Below are 15,441 nucleotides of genomic sequence, written 5' to 3'. Positions count from 1 at the left end.
AATTTCAATCTCGAAAGTTAATTTATTCACCATTCCTGATGGTCCATTGAATGATTTCAAGAATTAAATCATAACATTTAGCACGTTTGGCCAAACTAAAAATATTTATAATGGACAATATTATTTATTATATTTAGTATTCTAGATGTCACCAACTAAGTCCAAAGCATTTAAGCCACCATCATGCAAAGGATGATTAAGCCCTAGGATTGTTTTCAATTATTTCTGTCCATTCACCTTATCACCATCGGTTAGATCTATAAATGGATTATAAAGTTTCAAGAAACTTACTGTACAGCAAATCGAAACATGTTTTATTTCATCTTTCTCACATGTTTAAAATTTTACGATATTTTATTCATTCCCATCGACAAAAGAGTTGATCTTATCAGCAGGACGTAGCTCTATAAATGGATTCTCCTAGCTTCGCTTATTCACACAACTGATTGAACAAAGAAGAGAAAAACCTTAATCTGTTTCATAGCCAGTCAAAGAAATGGCGAGTGCAATGCTTTTTGCTCTTTTCCTTTTTTCTGCCCTAACCTTCTACCCTCCTTCAACCACTGCTCAACCTGTCACGGATGGGAATGGTAACATCGTTAAAAATGGTGGCAGATTCTATATATTGCCATCAGGTTTAGGAGCCCCCGGCGGTGGAATTCGAGCACTCCAAACGGATAACGAAACTATCCCTCTCTCTGTTGTGCAATCTCCCTTCAAGGGCGATATAGGGCTTCCAATTATCATTTCATCCCCAATCAATACCGAATTTCTCCCTGAAGGTCAGGTGACCCTTAGCTTCGAACATACTATAATTGATTAATTTTTAGAGACGTTGTAACTAATTTTTAATCAATTAGACTAATCGATTATCATCTGATATAATCAACTTTAGCTTTTTGTTTTTCAAATTGGGATTCGAGATCTCGGAAAACAATTATCTTTGCTTAATTAACAACTTTTATAAGCAACCAAAAGTGGTGTCATTATGTTGTTTTCTGAGATCAACACACCTTTTATAGGACTCTAAAGATTTCAAAATTAACAAGTGTTGTGAATCAAGTATTCAAAGTGTTCTATTGTGTTAATTTCTTTCCATCTATCATTTATGGATTGTTTTCAGCTTTGTTTTTGTGTTTTGTGAGCTGTTGTAATAAAGTTGATAAAGTTATGATTTTTGCGGATAGTCAAATAACGGATAGAGACCAAGATCTTCTTGAAGGGAGACAAGATGGTGAGGGTAGAAATCTTTGATATTTAGTATAAGATTAAGGTTGATATCTCTAAAGAGTCTTATAAGTTTTGTGTGCACTGTGCAAACTCTCATTTGATAATTAATGGAACTAGTTTTTGTAAGGTTGAAAAAAGTAATACTCAATGTTTGATTATCCATTATAATTTTTTATGTGTTTTGCTTCTCTCTATATCATCTTTTATTACTTTTATTATTCTTGTGTTGTAACACCCCATTTAATTAATAAACATAATTAAAAGAAGCATCACACTAAAATAATATAGCAGTACAGTCCTAGAGTTTAAACATAACCCCTTACAATTATCCAAGGCACACCACGATTCCAAAACTAAACCAATTACAATATTCAATAGTAATATAATAAGAATTTAAAAGACATACTAATACATGGGCTATAGCCCTAAAATAAAGAGTCCAAAAACAGGAGCCAATCCAAAGGCTAAGCAGCGGAACCACCACCTTCCTATTGACCCCGGGTGTTCCTCGCATCTACTCACATCAACAAGTTGATGATCATCGCAAAAGAGAGAACCACACAGATGGAACACACAACAAACAAATAGAAGGGTAAGCTAGAGCCAAAAGTAATTTTATCATGCAATCAAATATACTTCCACAGTCAAATATACACACATCATCCAAGCATGTTATGACTTTCAAATCAATACACTAAGACTCCACTCGACTCATCTGAATCTGTATAATTTAATCGGATTCAGCGGATGCTTGAACTTGTAGTGGATATCTCTGCTCAACCCCGAGCTAAGTGTTACAAGTGTTACAATATCTCAATCCCCCACACACAAGGTTAGCCCTTAATGAGTTTCAGGCCCCTTGCTACTCTCACCACAAGAGTCAGTCCGCTCTAAGTGAGACTAACTAACTCCTTAGAGCGTCAGGATGCAACCTTACCTTGAATCCTTACCAAATTATATAGATGGGGCACCACCATGAATCCCCACTAACAGGGGTCATGGAATTACGTCCCGACCACTGAAGCACGACCCTGAAATCTCACCTAGAGATTCCAAGGAATTACGCACTAACCACAGACCAATCATAATCAAACAAATGAGGGAATACTCATCATGCATATAATTTCATACCAATCTCTGTAACCAATCCTCATTCATATCACATGTTGAAACCATACTACTCGTTATTCCCAATCCATGAGCATAGGGCTTCATCTCATACCAATACCATGCCTCTTTGATTACCAACCATCTTATTTGTTTCACATGCTAAGATCACACAATCACACAAATCCAATTTATAACCACAAATTATACCATGCATTTCATTTCACATGCCTCATGCATTATATAGAGTATATCATAAATCAAACAATCCAATCAACCAAGTGAAGAAAAACAGCGTAACCTGCAGCAGATCTCGCTAAAGCCAAGAGCCCTCGCTCAGGCGAGAGGAGTGCCCTTTGTAAGACCCACTAAATTTAAATAATTAAATAAATAATCATTTAATAAATTCAGATAGGAGAAGCCTTTATGACATTAAATGTAAGCCTTCATGACATGAAAAAGTACTAGATCAAATGGTTGAGAGTACTTTGATTGTGTGAGAGGACTTGGGTTTGAGTCCTATGTATGCCATGTAGGTGTTATTTATGTGATTTTATATTTGTTTATATATTTGATCATGTTGTGGAATGATATGGTAATTAAATTATATTAGTTAGCATGAAATATGAATTGGCATGATGGTTTGGTATTGACTTTGCAATTGTGTGGTGGTAGGTTTAAACCTTGGCTTAGACAAAATAATTTTTGTTTTACTAAACTTTATAGTTTTGGCAAGGAAGTGAAGAGACGTAGGAAAACCTAGGAGGCAAGGGTGGGTTGTAAAAATAACTCCTAATGAGCATTGAAAACCAATTAAAGCCAAATTTTAATGCTAATCTCGTTTTTGAACTTTAACCCATCATTAAGGGCTTGAGTAATTGGCCAAGAGAGTGAAAAGAGAGGGTGAGAAGGAGAAGTTCGTGTGGTTAGTGTAAGGGAGGTTTCTGGGCAGAAAAATTTAGTCTAAAGAGAGTGGGTGAGTCTGATTAGTAGTGGACGAAGGCTTGGAATCAAATTGGAATCGTAAAGGGACATTGAAAGAGCAATTGAACAAGGAATACCCAGGTTAGGGGAGTTCCTATTACTTGTTTTTAATTTTTGCTATTGTATAATGATGTGTTCTGAGTCATGTTTGAAATGTAAAGCATGTGAATTCTGGTCTGTTGGCGTTTCTGGATTTTTCCAGAAACCGCCTGGCGGCGTAAGAACTACCGCCAGGCGGCATATGCGTTTTGCACCAGGTTTCTAGGTTTCTTGATGAACCGCCAGGCGGCTGAAGGAGAATCGCCAAGTGGCACGAACTGGGTTGCCTAGTTTTCTCTGTTTGTTAATGTTTTCGTGGTGTGATGATGCTGGGACTTAAATTCTATTGTGCGTGAATCATTGGCTTGATGAATTATTGGTTGTATTGAGTAGTTGCGAAAATTGCACGAATCCTTGTTTGATTGGGTATGAGAGGTTACGCTGGAATGAGATATGAGATAATATGTATCATATGGGTTGATTGGTACTCTGTGGAATATCAACAATGAAATGGAAGTTAATATTGAATTGAACAACTTGTTTGCTAATGGTAATGTGTCAAAACATGTAGAAGAGTGGTAATTGAGGAAGTTAGGGCTCGCATCGCTGCAGGAAGAATCTGGATTGAATCCAGAAGTTTGTGAGCCGCCTGGCGACCAGTAGCTGCTGCTAGGCAATGCCCCAGTTCAGCTAGAGTGTGAATACTGTGTGTGTGGTCAATGGTGGTGTGTGTGTGTAGGATATAATATAAAATGAATTAGAAGGTATAATCAAAATATATGTGTAAGAAAATAATTTGCATGTTGATATGAACCTCAAATATTAGAAAACTGTAATTATGTGATATGTATGGTTAGGTTACATGATTAAGGAATACTCATGTATAAGATGATGATTGGGTAGTAGAAAATTATATTGTTAAGGAAAAATGGGTTTAAAATTGTGAATACTTGGTAGTGTGATTGTGCCTGGAGTATGATTGAATGGATTTCTTGAGCAATAATGTCCAAACGGTGGTGACATGATTTATATGAATTTTAGACTAAAAGATTATAATACTTGGAGTACATTGAGTGTATGTGGCAGGTTTAGAGTAGAAATTGATGAAGAGTAAATGTGCATGATGATAATCGAATTGGTATGATTTAATTGTATATATGTGAATTGGGCATGAGTTATTGGTATATGTTGAGTTTGGTTATAGTATTATGTCTGAAAATACTATGATTGGTATGAGAATGATGCATGGTATGTTTGGGGTCTCTTAAAACCTGAGAAAAATGCCAAAAACCAGTAGCATTGCGCTACTGGTATGGCATCTGGGGGCGTGGGGCGAGTTGCCAGGCGGTAGAGTCCAAAAACAGTGGCAGTGGCCACTGTCAACGCGAGGCGCCTAGTGGTAGGGAGGTGTCCGCCAGGCGATGATGGTGCAGTGCGGATTCTGTTGGCGCTTGGTGCCTGATGGTGTGTGATGCCCGTCAGGCGGTCTGGAGCTAGATTCTGCCGAGCAGCATCAGATGTGCGCAGGCGGTTTTGGTACAGTGATGGTGTGCGAGGAAGTTTTCTACACCGCTTTAAAAGATGTTCATGATACAATGCTTTGGCTGGGGGCCCAGTTACGAGTGTCTCTGGTATTGGGGTAACACGTGACCACTTTAGGTTGTAACCTGGTGGTTTAGGAAGTCCAGTGGAATGTGCGGGTTGTGGCTCGTACGACGAGGTTTCAGATGATTTCCCTCTTCAGTGCATGCTGATAGAGTTTTGGTAGTCTGGGAACAACTACAAACATAGGTTTGTTTTGGGGAACTCCACTTGGAGTCACGGTGAGATGTTGTGGCAAAGTTATTCCCACGTGTGGACTATCAGGTGGTGGCCTGTAGTCGGAGGGGCGAGTTGACACTCATGCAACAAAGATCAATCATTGATCTCACCTAAAGGGTATAGAAATGATATACGTCTAATGCAAGTGATGGAAATGGAGAAGTAAGGAAAAGGGGAGAAGAATACTAACCCGAGTTTTAATGTTTAGATGTTGTATTTAATATTATATTTGTTTGGTTTTATTTAAATGAGCTAACCCTATTTGTGTGTGTGTGGCGATGATCTTGTAACTTGTTACATGGGAGCATATGTTGATGCAGGTGTGCAGATTGATGGTTTTATCACTAGTTTATTTTGTTGGACTATGGTTTTATTGTAATAGTTTTATAGACAATTTTATTTGTAATATTGTATTGCCGCAAATTATTTTATATGTTTTGGCGAGTTGAATTTAAGGTTTTAAATAATTCCCGCGGTGTGGGAAATTGATGAATAATAAATGAGGTTGTTTATCAATTTTTTTTTTATTATTTTAATAAGTAATTTTCGGCTAGGATGTTACACTCTCGCTTAGGCAGTAGACTCTCGCTTAGGCGAGATCGCGACAAGGGCGCTGGGAGACTTTCGCATGCTCGCTTAGGCGAACCCTCCTCGCCTGAGCGAGACAACACCTCGCCTAAAGGTGAGGTTCCTCACCTAGGCTAAAACAGGAGCAACATACCAAGGCTTTCACGCGTTCTCGCTTAGGCGAGCATCTTTCGTATGAGCGAGATAGTGCCTCACTCAAAACAAGAGCTTTTCGCCTGAGCGAGAGCTCGAGTGTAGCCCTGGCCTGTTTCTGCAAGTCTCGCCTAGGCGAGACAAGTTAGCTTGGGTGAGAGTATCAGACCTCGCTACTGTTTCTCCCTGCCACATATATATATTTTCATACCCAAACAATAATGCCAATCGTCCCATGCATCCACAGTAGCATACAAGCTCAATAATCATGAAACAAAAGCATGACTAACAACAATCGCACCAAACAAGAGGGTTCTAGCTTCCTTTACCTAGAATAAGCTAGTACAGTACTTTAACACCAACCACAGAGCACAACAGCTCTAGGAAGAGGCTTAGAACTTGAAAACAGTGGAACAAAACTTAAGATTGGGCCCACTACGAAACCTTAACTGAGAAAGACACGAGATTACACTAAGGAAGGGAGGATATGAGTTGATGGGTAACTTACGTTGAGTAGAAACGAGCTTTGAGCGAACTTGTCCGAGGCGAGAAAGCAAACCCTAGTAGAGCAACGACTGCAACTCTTAGAACAAAGGGGACAGATTTCTGAAAGTGAGTAAGAGAGTTAGGGTTAGGACAGGCTTAGGATCTGGTTTCCTTTTGGACCAGCTCTAAGCCCAACTAACTTTGGGGTAGCCCTTTAAAACTAGACAGCAAATGGGCCTTACATGTATCATTTAAATTAAGGAGAAAGTGCATTTTTGAGTTTTTGAGTTTTGACAGAAGTTTTTGAAACTATGTTTTAGAAAAATGTTTTAAAAAAAAAATTCACTCCCGCTTAGTTTAAACAAACCCTACTTCTTTTTCTAAGAATTTTTACACATAGCATCTTTCCTAGGTCCTTACAAAAGGAATCCTTCAATTAGGAAATATAGAAATTAGAATATCAATTTCGAAAGTTAATTTTTCACCCTTCCTGATAGCCCATTGAATATTTTCAACAATAATATTAACATTTAGCACGTTTGGGCAAACTAAAAATATTTATAAAGACTATATTATTTATTATATTGAGTATTCTACATGTCACCAACTAAGTCCAATATAACTACAAAAAAAAACCAATAACATAACCGTCGAGCCACGAGCATGCCAACTAAGTCCAATATAATTATTTCTGTCCATTGACCTTATCACCATCGGCTAGCTCTATAAATGGAATATCCCATGTTGGCTTATTGAACAAAACAAAGAAGAGATAAGCCTTAAACTTTTAAGAAACTTACTGTACAGCAAATCGAAACATATATTTTATTTCATCTTTTTCACATGTTTAAAAGTTTTACGATATTTTATTCATTCCAATCGACAAAAGAGTTTCACATGTTTAACGTTCTACCAACATCTGCTGATGCATGAACAATCGCGCACTTTATCCTTGTATAATCTATATGATTTGGGTGTAATAAACTAATGCATGGCTAAATAAAATAACCACTATTTGGTTTTTCCCACGTTCATATTTGTAGGATCACTATAGACAATTTTATCCTTTCGCTCTAAAGCCATTGGTTTGGATTACCTCTTTGTTTCTATCCATCAAGACAAAAAATCGGTGCCTAAATTGAGAAAGGATACGTTTTACAGACTTTTCTTGGTATACATTAAAAATTGAAAAACATATTTTTAATACGTTTTAAAAATTATTAAATGTATTATACAACTCTTTTTTAAATAAAATATATATCTATTTATATAACTTTATTTTTTATTAAAATGTTAATTAATAAAGTTGTAGAATAAAGTTGTAAGGCCCATTTTTTAAGTCTTAAGTTAATTGGGCCTAGCGAGTAAGGGCCCAATCCAATCACTTGTCTCCTTACATTCAATCTCCAGTTTAGTTTCACGTTTAGTTCCTTTGCTCAACCAAACACAGTTCTCACTCTTGCTCTTTTCTGAAATAAAAGCTCTGTTAGGACTTGAACAACATTCTTCTCCGAGCTAGCTAAGCTCATTTTCTTTCTATTAGGTAACTCTAGTTCCTTGTAAATCTCTGTTGTGCTCTTAGTCTCGTTTTTTTGTGCGTATGCTTTTATCTCCCTAAGTTGTTCTTGGTCCTGGTGCTCCTCCTCTAAGAGTTCCTTAAGTTTAGCTCCACTCTACATAAGGGAAGCTAGGGTTTTCACATTTTTTTAGTATATGCCTGTTTTTAGTTTTGTTTCATGTTTATATTGCTTGTTTGCTGCTACGGTTGCCTGAAAAATGTTGAAATGTTGTTTGGTTTCAAATGTCTATTGGTTGCATGCGTGAGCAGGGGAGGAACATGTTGTTTAGAGTTTAGGTTTTTTAAGTCATCCACTCATAAACTACCACTACTACAAAACAGGCTTTTTAAGTCTCTTAGTATGGGCCTTTTAAGTCTATTTTACAATAGACTTAGATTTGGCAAACTTAAATTTAAAGTTTGTCAATCAATGAATAGCATACCTAAGTTTTACGATTGTTGTTCGTTAACAAAACTTACAGTTTAAGCCTGTTATTGACCAACAAACTTAAAATGTAAGTTTATTATTATGTATAGACCTTAATTAAAAATGGGAGCGAGTTTAAATCTGTTGTGACCATAAGAAACTTAAATTTGTTGTTATTTTTTCTTTTATGACAAAACGAAAATTTGAATACATCAAATTTCGCAAAATAAAATACATATTTCAAATTGTTCAATTCAAGTACATAATAAAGAGTTCCAAATCAAAATAAACAATTAGATTTCTAAATTAAAATTTGTAGTCTAAATAAAGTCTAACTTAAACTTTTAAGTCTAAACATAATTTAAACAACACCTAATCAAAACCTAATCTCCATGTTGGAAAAGATAACTTGCCCATTGGTGTGTTATATCGGCAATGATCTCCTTTGATAATGGTGATGGATCATCGAACACCTAAACAAACAATGTTATTATGTAGTGGAGGACCTAAAATCGTAGAATTCATGCACTAGTTATAAGTGTTTACTATTGTCTAGTTATAAAAAAAAAATTCCTAAATGATAGCTTTGATTAAATACATCACGTAGTACCCCATTCCCATGAACTAATCTACTTATTACCCTCTAATGAAAGAAAGACAAATCCATATCATATAACTTGTAAACAAAATAATTAATTTAAGAATTAAATGATATCTCACCTCAGGATATATAATTTAAACTTTCTTTTGTCTGTTCCTTTGACATAAAATGTTTGTGCCGCCCACAACTCTGGTTAAATTGATGACAAATTAGTCAAAATGGCTATGTACTTGTTAGATGATATGATAGTTTTTCATTACCCTTGTAGTAAGTTCTTCAGTTCACTGTTGGGTTTCTTATGAAGAGAACCAAACTAGGCAACTACATAATCTTCAGGAATGATCACTATTAATTGCCAATGAGACCTACAATGAAGGGCAAATGATTAGTTGAATAATTACCATAACTTTGAAAAAAGAAAATTATATTTCCTAAGACTAACCCTTCAATGTATGGAGCCAAGCAAACACGTTTGTTGCATATTAACCTTTGTGTTCCTAGATTTTTAAATGGCTTAGGGCTCAAGAAATCCATATGCATGTGATCGACTTTGCTCCACAATCACTACATCACGAACAACAGAATATGTTGAAGAATGGATGAATGGTGATTTAAAGGATACAGTACGTGATGTTGGCGAAGAAAATATTAGAAGAGCTCATGTGTATGATTCTTTGAAGTCTGATTCAGAGGAGCAATTAAACCCATGATGACTTTTACACGATGGTCTGCAATTTTGAAATTGTCCAGTTTGAAAGCAAGAAATGGATGGACCGATAAAAGTTTCACAGAATTGTTAAAATTGTTGAGGGAGATGCTTCTAGAAAAAAAATAACGTTACCTAATCGTAACTACGAGTCAAAAAATTCTATGTCCAATGGGTTTAGAGTACAAAAAGATACATGCATGCCCAAATAATTGTGTATTATACAGAAATGAGTTTTCTGCATTAAAGGTGTGTTTAACATGTTGGTTGTCTCGATTTAAAAAGAAAGTTGATGAGAATAGTGTTGATCAAGAAATAAAAGTTCCCTCCTTTAAAGTTTTATGGTACCTTCCCATAAATCTTAGGTTGAAATGATTGTTTGCTTTTAAAGAAGATGCAAAGAACCTGACCTAGCATGCAGGTGAAAGAAAGTGTAACAATCTTCTTCGACACACAACAGATTTTCCACAATGGAAGAAAATTGATGAAATATTTCCAGAATTTGGTGTAGAGTCAAGAAATTTAAGACTTGGACTTGCTACAAATCTTATGAATGCTTATAGAAACTTAACTAGCAAGTAGAGTTTGTGGTCGATTTTGTTGATGATTTACAATCTTCCTCCTTCGTTGTGCATGAAGAAAAAAATATATAATGTTGTATGTGATCATATCTCGGCCCAGACTGTAACACCGCAATTTAGGATGTCACGGAATGATATAAATCATACACGTTTAGCAGAAAACGATTGTTGATGATAATGTACATGAACAAAAGTTTATTTTTAAATTTAAACGTGTATGTCAAATAATAATTGTTTTAAAAAAACTCAATTAACAAAAAGAAATCAAAGTTACAATGTCTTTAACATTTATTTGAAATAAAACTTAACAAAAGAAAACCTTGAATTCATCCCATTCTCTTGTCAATCTACTTCATGCTTGAAACACCTGTATTATCACCTGCTCCTGTATAACACACATGTCATATAATCATCGCATACACAACAAACACACAAACAGGGTGACCTAACCACAAACAATAATATTTATAAAGCATTGAGCAGAAAAAGGCATAACAAGTATCTTAAACATCACATCAAACCAAGAAGATATTCAAGCATGATAATCATAATCACACACCGAGCACTACACTCAACAACGAGCCAAAACTTAGGGCGAGACGTCTTTCCCATGTCCATTGAGCAGTACTGCCTCGCGCAAATGAGAGAGTGTAGCACTCAAACCCATCCTCTTCCATTGTCTCACACAAACGAAGAGAATCGTTTTCAACTGTCTCGCACAAGCGAAAGAGTCATCCATGGTTTCCTAGGTATAACAGGTAAGCCTAACAACAACAGAGAATTGACCATACATCGTCAACATATCATATGATTTTATCATACAATAACAACAACAACATTCTATTTGGTAAACAACACAACCTTTCATTTTGTAAACAATAACAACATTTTAATTGAAAAAGAGCAACAACAATTTAATTTAAAACAGCCACAACATTTTAATTGAAAAAGAGCAATAATAATTTAATTGAAAACAATAACAACATTTTAATTCAAAAGTAGGAGTACCAAATTAATTTCAAAATAGCAGCAACATTTTAATTCAAAAACAGTAGCAACAATTTAATTTAAAAACAACAATAATAATTTAATTTAAAAACAACAACAACAATTTATTTTAAAAACAACAACAGCAATTTAATTTCAAAACAGCAGCAACATTTTTAAAAATAACATCAACAATTTAATTTAAAAATAGTACCAACAATTTAATTTGAAAATAGCAATAGTAAAATTGAATTTAAACAGCAACAACAAGAATTATATTTAAACAACAACAGAAAAAAAAATGAATTTAAACAGCAACATCAATATTAAATTTAAACAACAACATCAAAAATGAATTTAAAGAGCAATATCAAGAATTATCCTTTAACCAGGAACATCATTTTATTTTTGAAACAACAACACCATTTTATTTTCATCCGAAACCCTACATGTACTAACTCAAACTCATATATTCCAAACAAAATACACAAAATCCACAATATCATGAATTCATGCAATTAAAACTTATTTTTACAAGTAAATGAAAGTTACAAGAAATGTCATAGAATGAAAGTCACAACAAATGTCATAGAAGGAAAGCTAGTTTAAATTGCCTTCTGGCATCCATGAACTTTTCTTACTATTTTGCTTATAAATTTTATCAAAACTATCCAAATGATTTGATTCTTTTTTTTCTAAGATTCTAAACTCAATTATCTTTAATTCGATTACTAGAACATAATTTTTGAAATTATGTAGAAGTTGAAGTTTAATTTGAAATATTTCAAACAGATTTGAACAACAATGTCATTATCACACACAAACATATGTTACAATTTTACTCATAATGCTTTCTACAGATGTTCAATTGAGCTAATTCTTTTTGGATTGAAAACTAGACTTTCGTATATTTAATTTGACAACTAGTACATTATTTTTGGAGCTTTAGGTTGTTTACCTTTCAAATTCCAAAACCAGAAAGATTTCGGTGTCCACAACAACTTACTACTCTGGTGTCAACTGATTGTTTTATTTATTATGTTGTCCACGAATATCCAAATGACCTGATTCTTTTTGGGCTGGAAACTAGACTTCTGTAGCTTTAATTTGAATACTCAAACATTTTTGTTTTTAAGTTTTGAGTAAATAGCATTTTACATTGCATATGACACAATTTACAAACCTAAAGACTGAAAACTGATTCAATTAAAGCTTGAGGAAACAATGCATTCACAAGAACATTCATATACATCATGCTTTCACAAAATAACAACCATTGTCATGCCACCAAACTCATACATGATTAACCCAACCTCAAACCCCATCAAAGAAAACGTCATTTGTCACAACCCATATGAAACATCATATGATACTACAATGATAGCAGTAGAAAAACGAAAATTGCTTTCGCATTTGTGAAAGGCACATATCAAACCACCAACACCACCATTATGAAGAAGGATTTATGCACAACATTGAGCACAAACATAGAGTTATCAACAGAAGCGTGGAACAACCATTTACAAACACAAGAACAACCAAGGTTAGTCCCCTTTACTTGGAACACCAATGTTAAGGAAAATCCTAACGACCCCTTCATGCTCTCGCTGTCTTCTTATGAAGCTCTATGCCCTAAAAAATTCCCAAACATATGCCTCTTTCACCCTCACCTTTTTCAGCCGTCTATTAACCTAATTCCATCAAACCCTTAACCACCATCCCATGACAAGGCTCCAACCAATTGTGCTAGTCTTCACTTCTTGTTCATTTCATGAGTCATCAATTTCATATACTTACTTTCTCACTCCAATTTCCATTCTTTAATTCTTAATCATTTCTTTATTTTTGTTGGGTCTTACACAGACAACCGGGAAATGACATTGTTATGTGTTCGAAAAAACTTGTTACGTGTTGGCAAGTGTACCAAAACACATAAGTAATACAGTGGATAAGTCCAAAGATTGTATCCCACAAGGACTAATATGGTTTAAATTAATTGGTTAGTTGCTAATAAAGGGTGAGAATAATAGAACATTTTTTGTTGAGATAAAAAAAAATAAATTCAGAATTAAATTGTAAAGATTAAAATGAATTGGCACAATGAAAACAAAGAACTTGAGCGAGAAAAATATCATATAAAAGCTTCACTGGGATTGGGTTTCATGATCCAATTCAAAGCAAAAATACCATGCAATATTCTTTTAATCCCTACTTTAGCATTCATATCTTATCACTACTAAAAAAACTCATATTTCCTACCAATTTTGTTTTAATTTTGTTTTTGTAGGAAATACTTAGAAATTTTTTTATAAAAAAATTTTGTAGGAAATTGCTGCCAATTATTTTGCAAAATATTTTGTATAAAACACTTTTCATAACAAATTTTGTAGAGAATACTTATAGATTTTATAATTTTGTAGAAAATAATTACCTACGAAGGAATTACCTGCCAATTAACATTCTTAGAAAAAAATAGTAGAAAAAAATCTTTTCTTGCAAACTTTTTTAAGAAATTTGCAATAAAAATTCCGTGTAATGTGAAAATTTTAATAGTGAATTTAACAAGCCCTAATGTATTAGGGCAACTCTAAACTTTAATAAGAAACCTAATTTTTTACACCTTTCCTTATTAAGAGTTCGTATTAATAATCAAAATTTTGTTGTAAAGTTATCTGGATAATTATAAAAGAAGAGAACTCATGATATGAAGCTAAAATTTGCTTGTATTTAGTATTCTAGATGTCACCAACTAAGTCCAAAGCATATAAGTACAAAAAAATACCAATAACATAACAGTCAACCCACCAGCATGCCAAAGCATTATTAAGTCTTAGAATTTTTTTAATTATTTCTGTCCATTCATCTTATCACCATCAGTAGCTCTATAAATGGATTATCCCATGTTGGCTTATTCACACTACTAACTGAATAAAGAAGAGACAAGCCTTAAACTTTTAAGAAACTTATTGCACAGAAAGTCAAAACATATATTTTATTTCATCTTTTTCACATGTTTAAAAGTTTTACGATATTTTATTCATTCCCATCACAAAAGAGTTGAACTTATCATCAAGACGTAGCTCTATAAATGGATTCTCCTAGCTTCGCTTATTCACACAACTGAATTGAACAAAGAAGAGAAAAACCTTAATCTGTTTCATAGCCAGTCAAAGAAATGGCGAGTGCAATGCTTTTTGCTCTTTTCCTTTTTTCTGCCCTAACCTTCTACCCTCCTTCCACCACTGCTCAACCTGTCACGGACGGGAATGGTAACATCGTTAAAAATGGTGGCAGATTCTATATATTGCCGTCACTTATAGGGGCCCCAGGCGGCGGAATTCGACGAATCCAAACGGATAACGAATCTGTCCCTCTCTCTGTTGTGCAATCTCCCTTCCAGGACGATAGAGGGCTTCCAATTATCATTTCATCCCCGATCCTTACCGAATTTCTCCCTGAAGGTCTAGTGTTCCTTAGCTTCCAACATACTAATATCAGTGAGTGGACCGTTGTTGAGGGTCTGCCTGAAGGAACCCTTGTTAAAGTTCATGGCTACCCACATACAGTCAAAGGTTCCTTCTTTATTAAAAAAGCTGAACCTGAAACCAACTGGTATAAGCTTTTGTTCTGTAAAGGCGTCTTCTGTGGTAATGTTGCGGTTGTTAAGAATGGGAACTGGCTTTTGGCTATAACTCAGGACGAGCCATACGTGTTTCATCTTGAGCAAGTTCTACCAACATCTGCTGATGCATGAACAATCGCGCACTTTCTCCTTGTGAAAACTATATGCTTTGGGTGTAATAAACTAATGCATGGCTAAATAAAATAACCACTATTTGGTTTTTCTCACGTTCATATTTCTAGGACCACTATAGACAATTTTATCCTTTCGCTCTAAAACCAATTGTTTGGATTACCTCTTTGTTTCTATCCATCAAGACAAAAACGGTGTCTAAAATGAGAAAGGATACGTTTTACAAACTTTCCTTCATATATATTAAAACTTGATAAAATATATCGTCACAAAATTATGAAATGTATTATACAAATATTTTTTTAATAATATATATATATATATATATATATATATATATACCATAATTTTTATTAAAATGTTAATTAATAAAGTTGGAGAGTAAAGTAAATAGTAGTGTCAATCAATCACTACTCTTAAAACTCTCGTATGATAATATA

General features: G+C 34.4%; 2 protein-coding genes across 2 annotated transcripts; both read left to right on the top strand.

Moving 5' to 3' along the window:
* Nucleotides 1–496: 496 nt before the first annotated feature.
* LOC114184426 (chymotrypsin inhibitor 3-like) lies at nucleotides 497–823 on the top strand. Its single transcript, XM_028071735.1, has one exon. The coding sequence runs from the start codon at nucleotides 497–499 to the stop codon at nucleotides 821–823; it is 327 nt and encodes a 108-aa protein (XP_027927536.1).
* A 13,543-nt stretch (nucleotides 824–14,366) lies between these two features.
* Nucleotides 14,367–15,096, top strand: LOC114185739 (trypsin inhibitor A-like). The gene has a single exon (XM_028073624.1). It carries the CDS (start codon nucleotides 14,423–14,425, stop codon nucleotides 14,999–15,001), a length of 579 nt encoding a protein of 192 aa, XP_027929425.1. The 5' UTR covers nucleotides 14,367–14,422; the 3' UTR covers nucleotides 15,002–15,096.
* The last annotated feature ends 345 nt before the right edge of the window (nucleotides 15,097–15,441 follow it).

The sequence above is a fragment of the Vigna unguiculata genome, chromosome 5, assembly GCF_004118075.2.
Source record: "Vigna unguiculata cultivar IT97K-499-35 chromosome 5, ASM411807v1, whole genome shotgun sequence".
Taxonomy (NCBI): domain Eukaryota; kingdom Viridiplantae; phylum Streptophyta; class Magnoliopsida; order Fabales; family Fabaceae; genus Vigna; species Vigna unguiculata.
This window is presented reverse-complemented; position numbering and strand designations above follow the sequence as displayed.

What these genes read in the sequence shown, in the direction of transcription:
- LOC114184426 (XM_028071735.1), top strand. Translation starts at nt 497, where the DNA reads ATGGCGAGTGCAATGCTTTTTGCTCTTTTCCTTTTTTCTGCCCTAACC.
- LOC114185739 (XM_028073624.1), top strand. Translation starts at nt 14,423, where the DNA reads ATGGCGAGTGCAATGCTTTTTGCTCTTTTCCTTTTTTCTGCCCTAACC.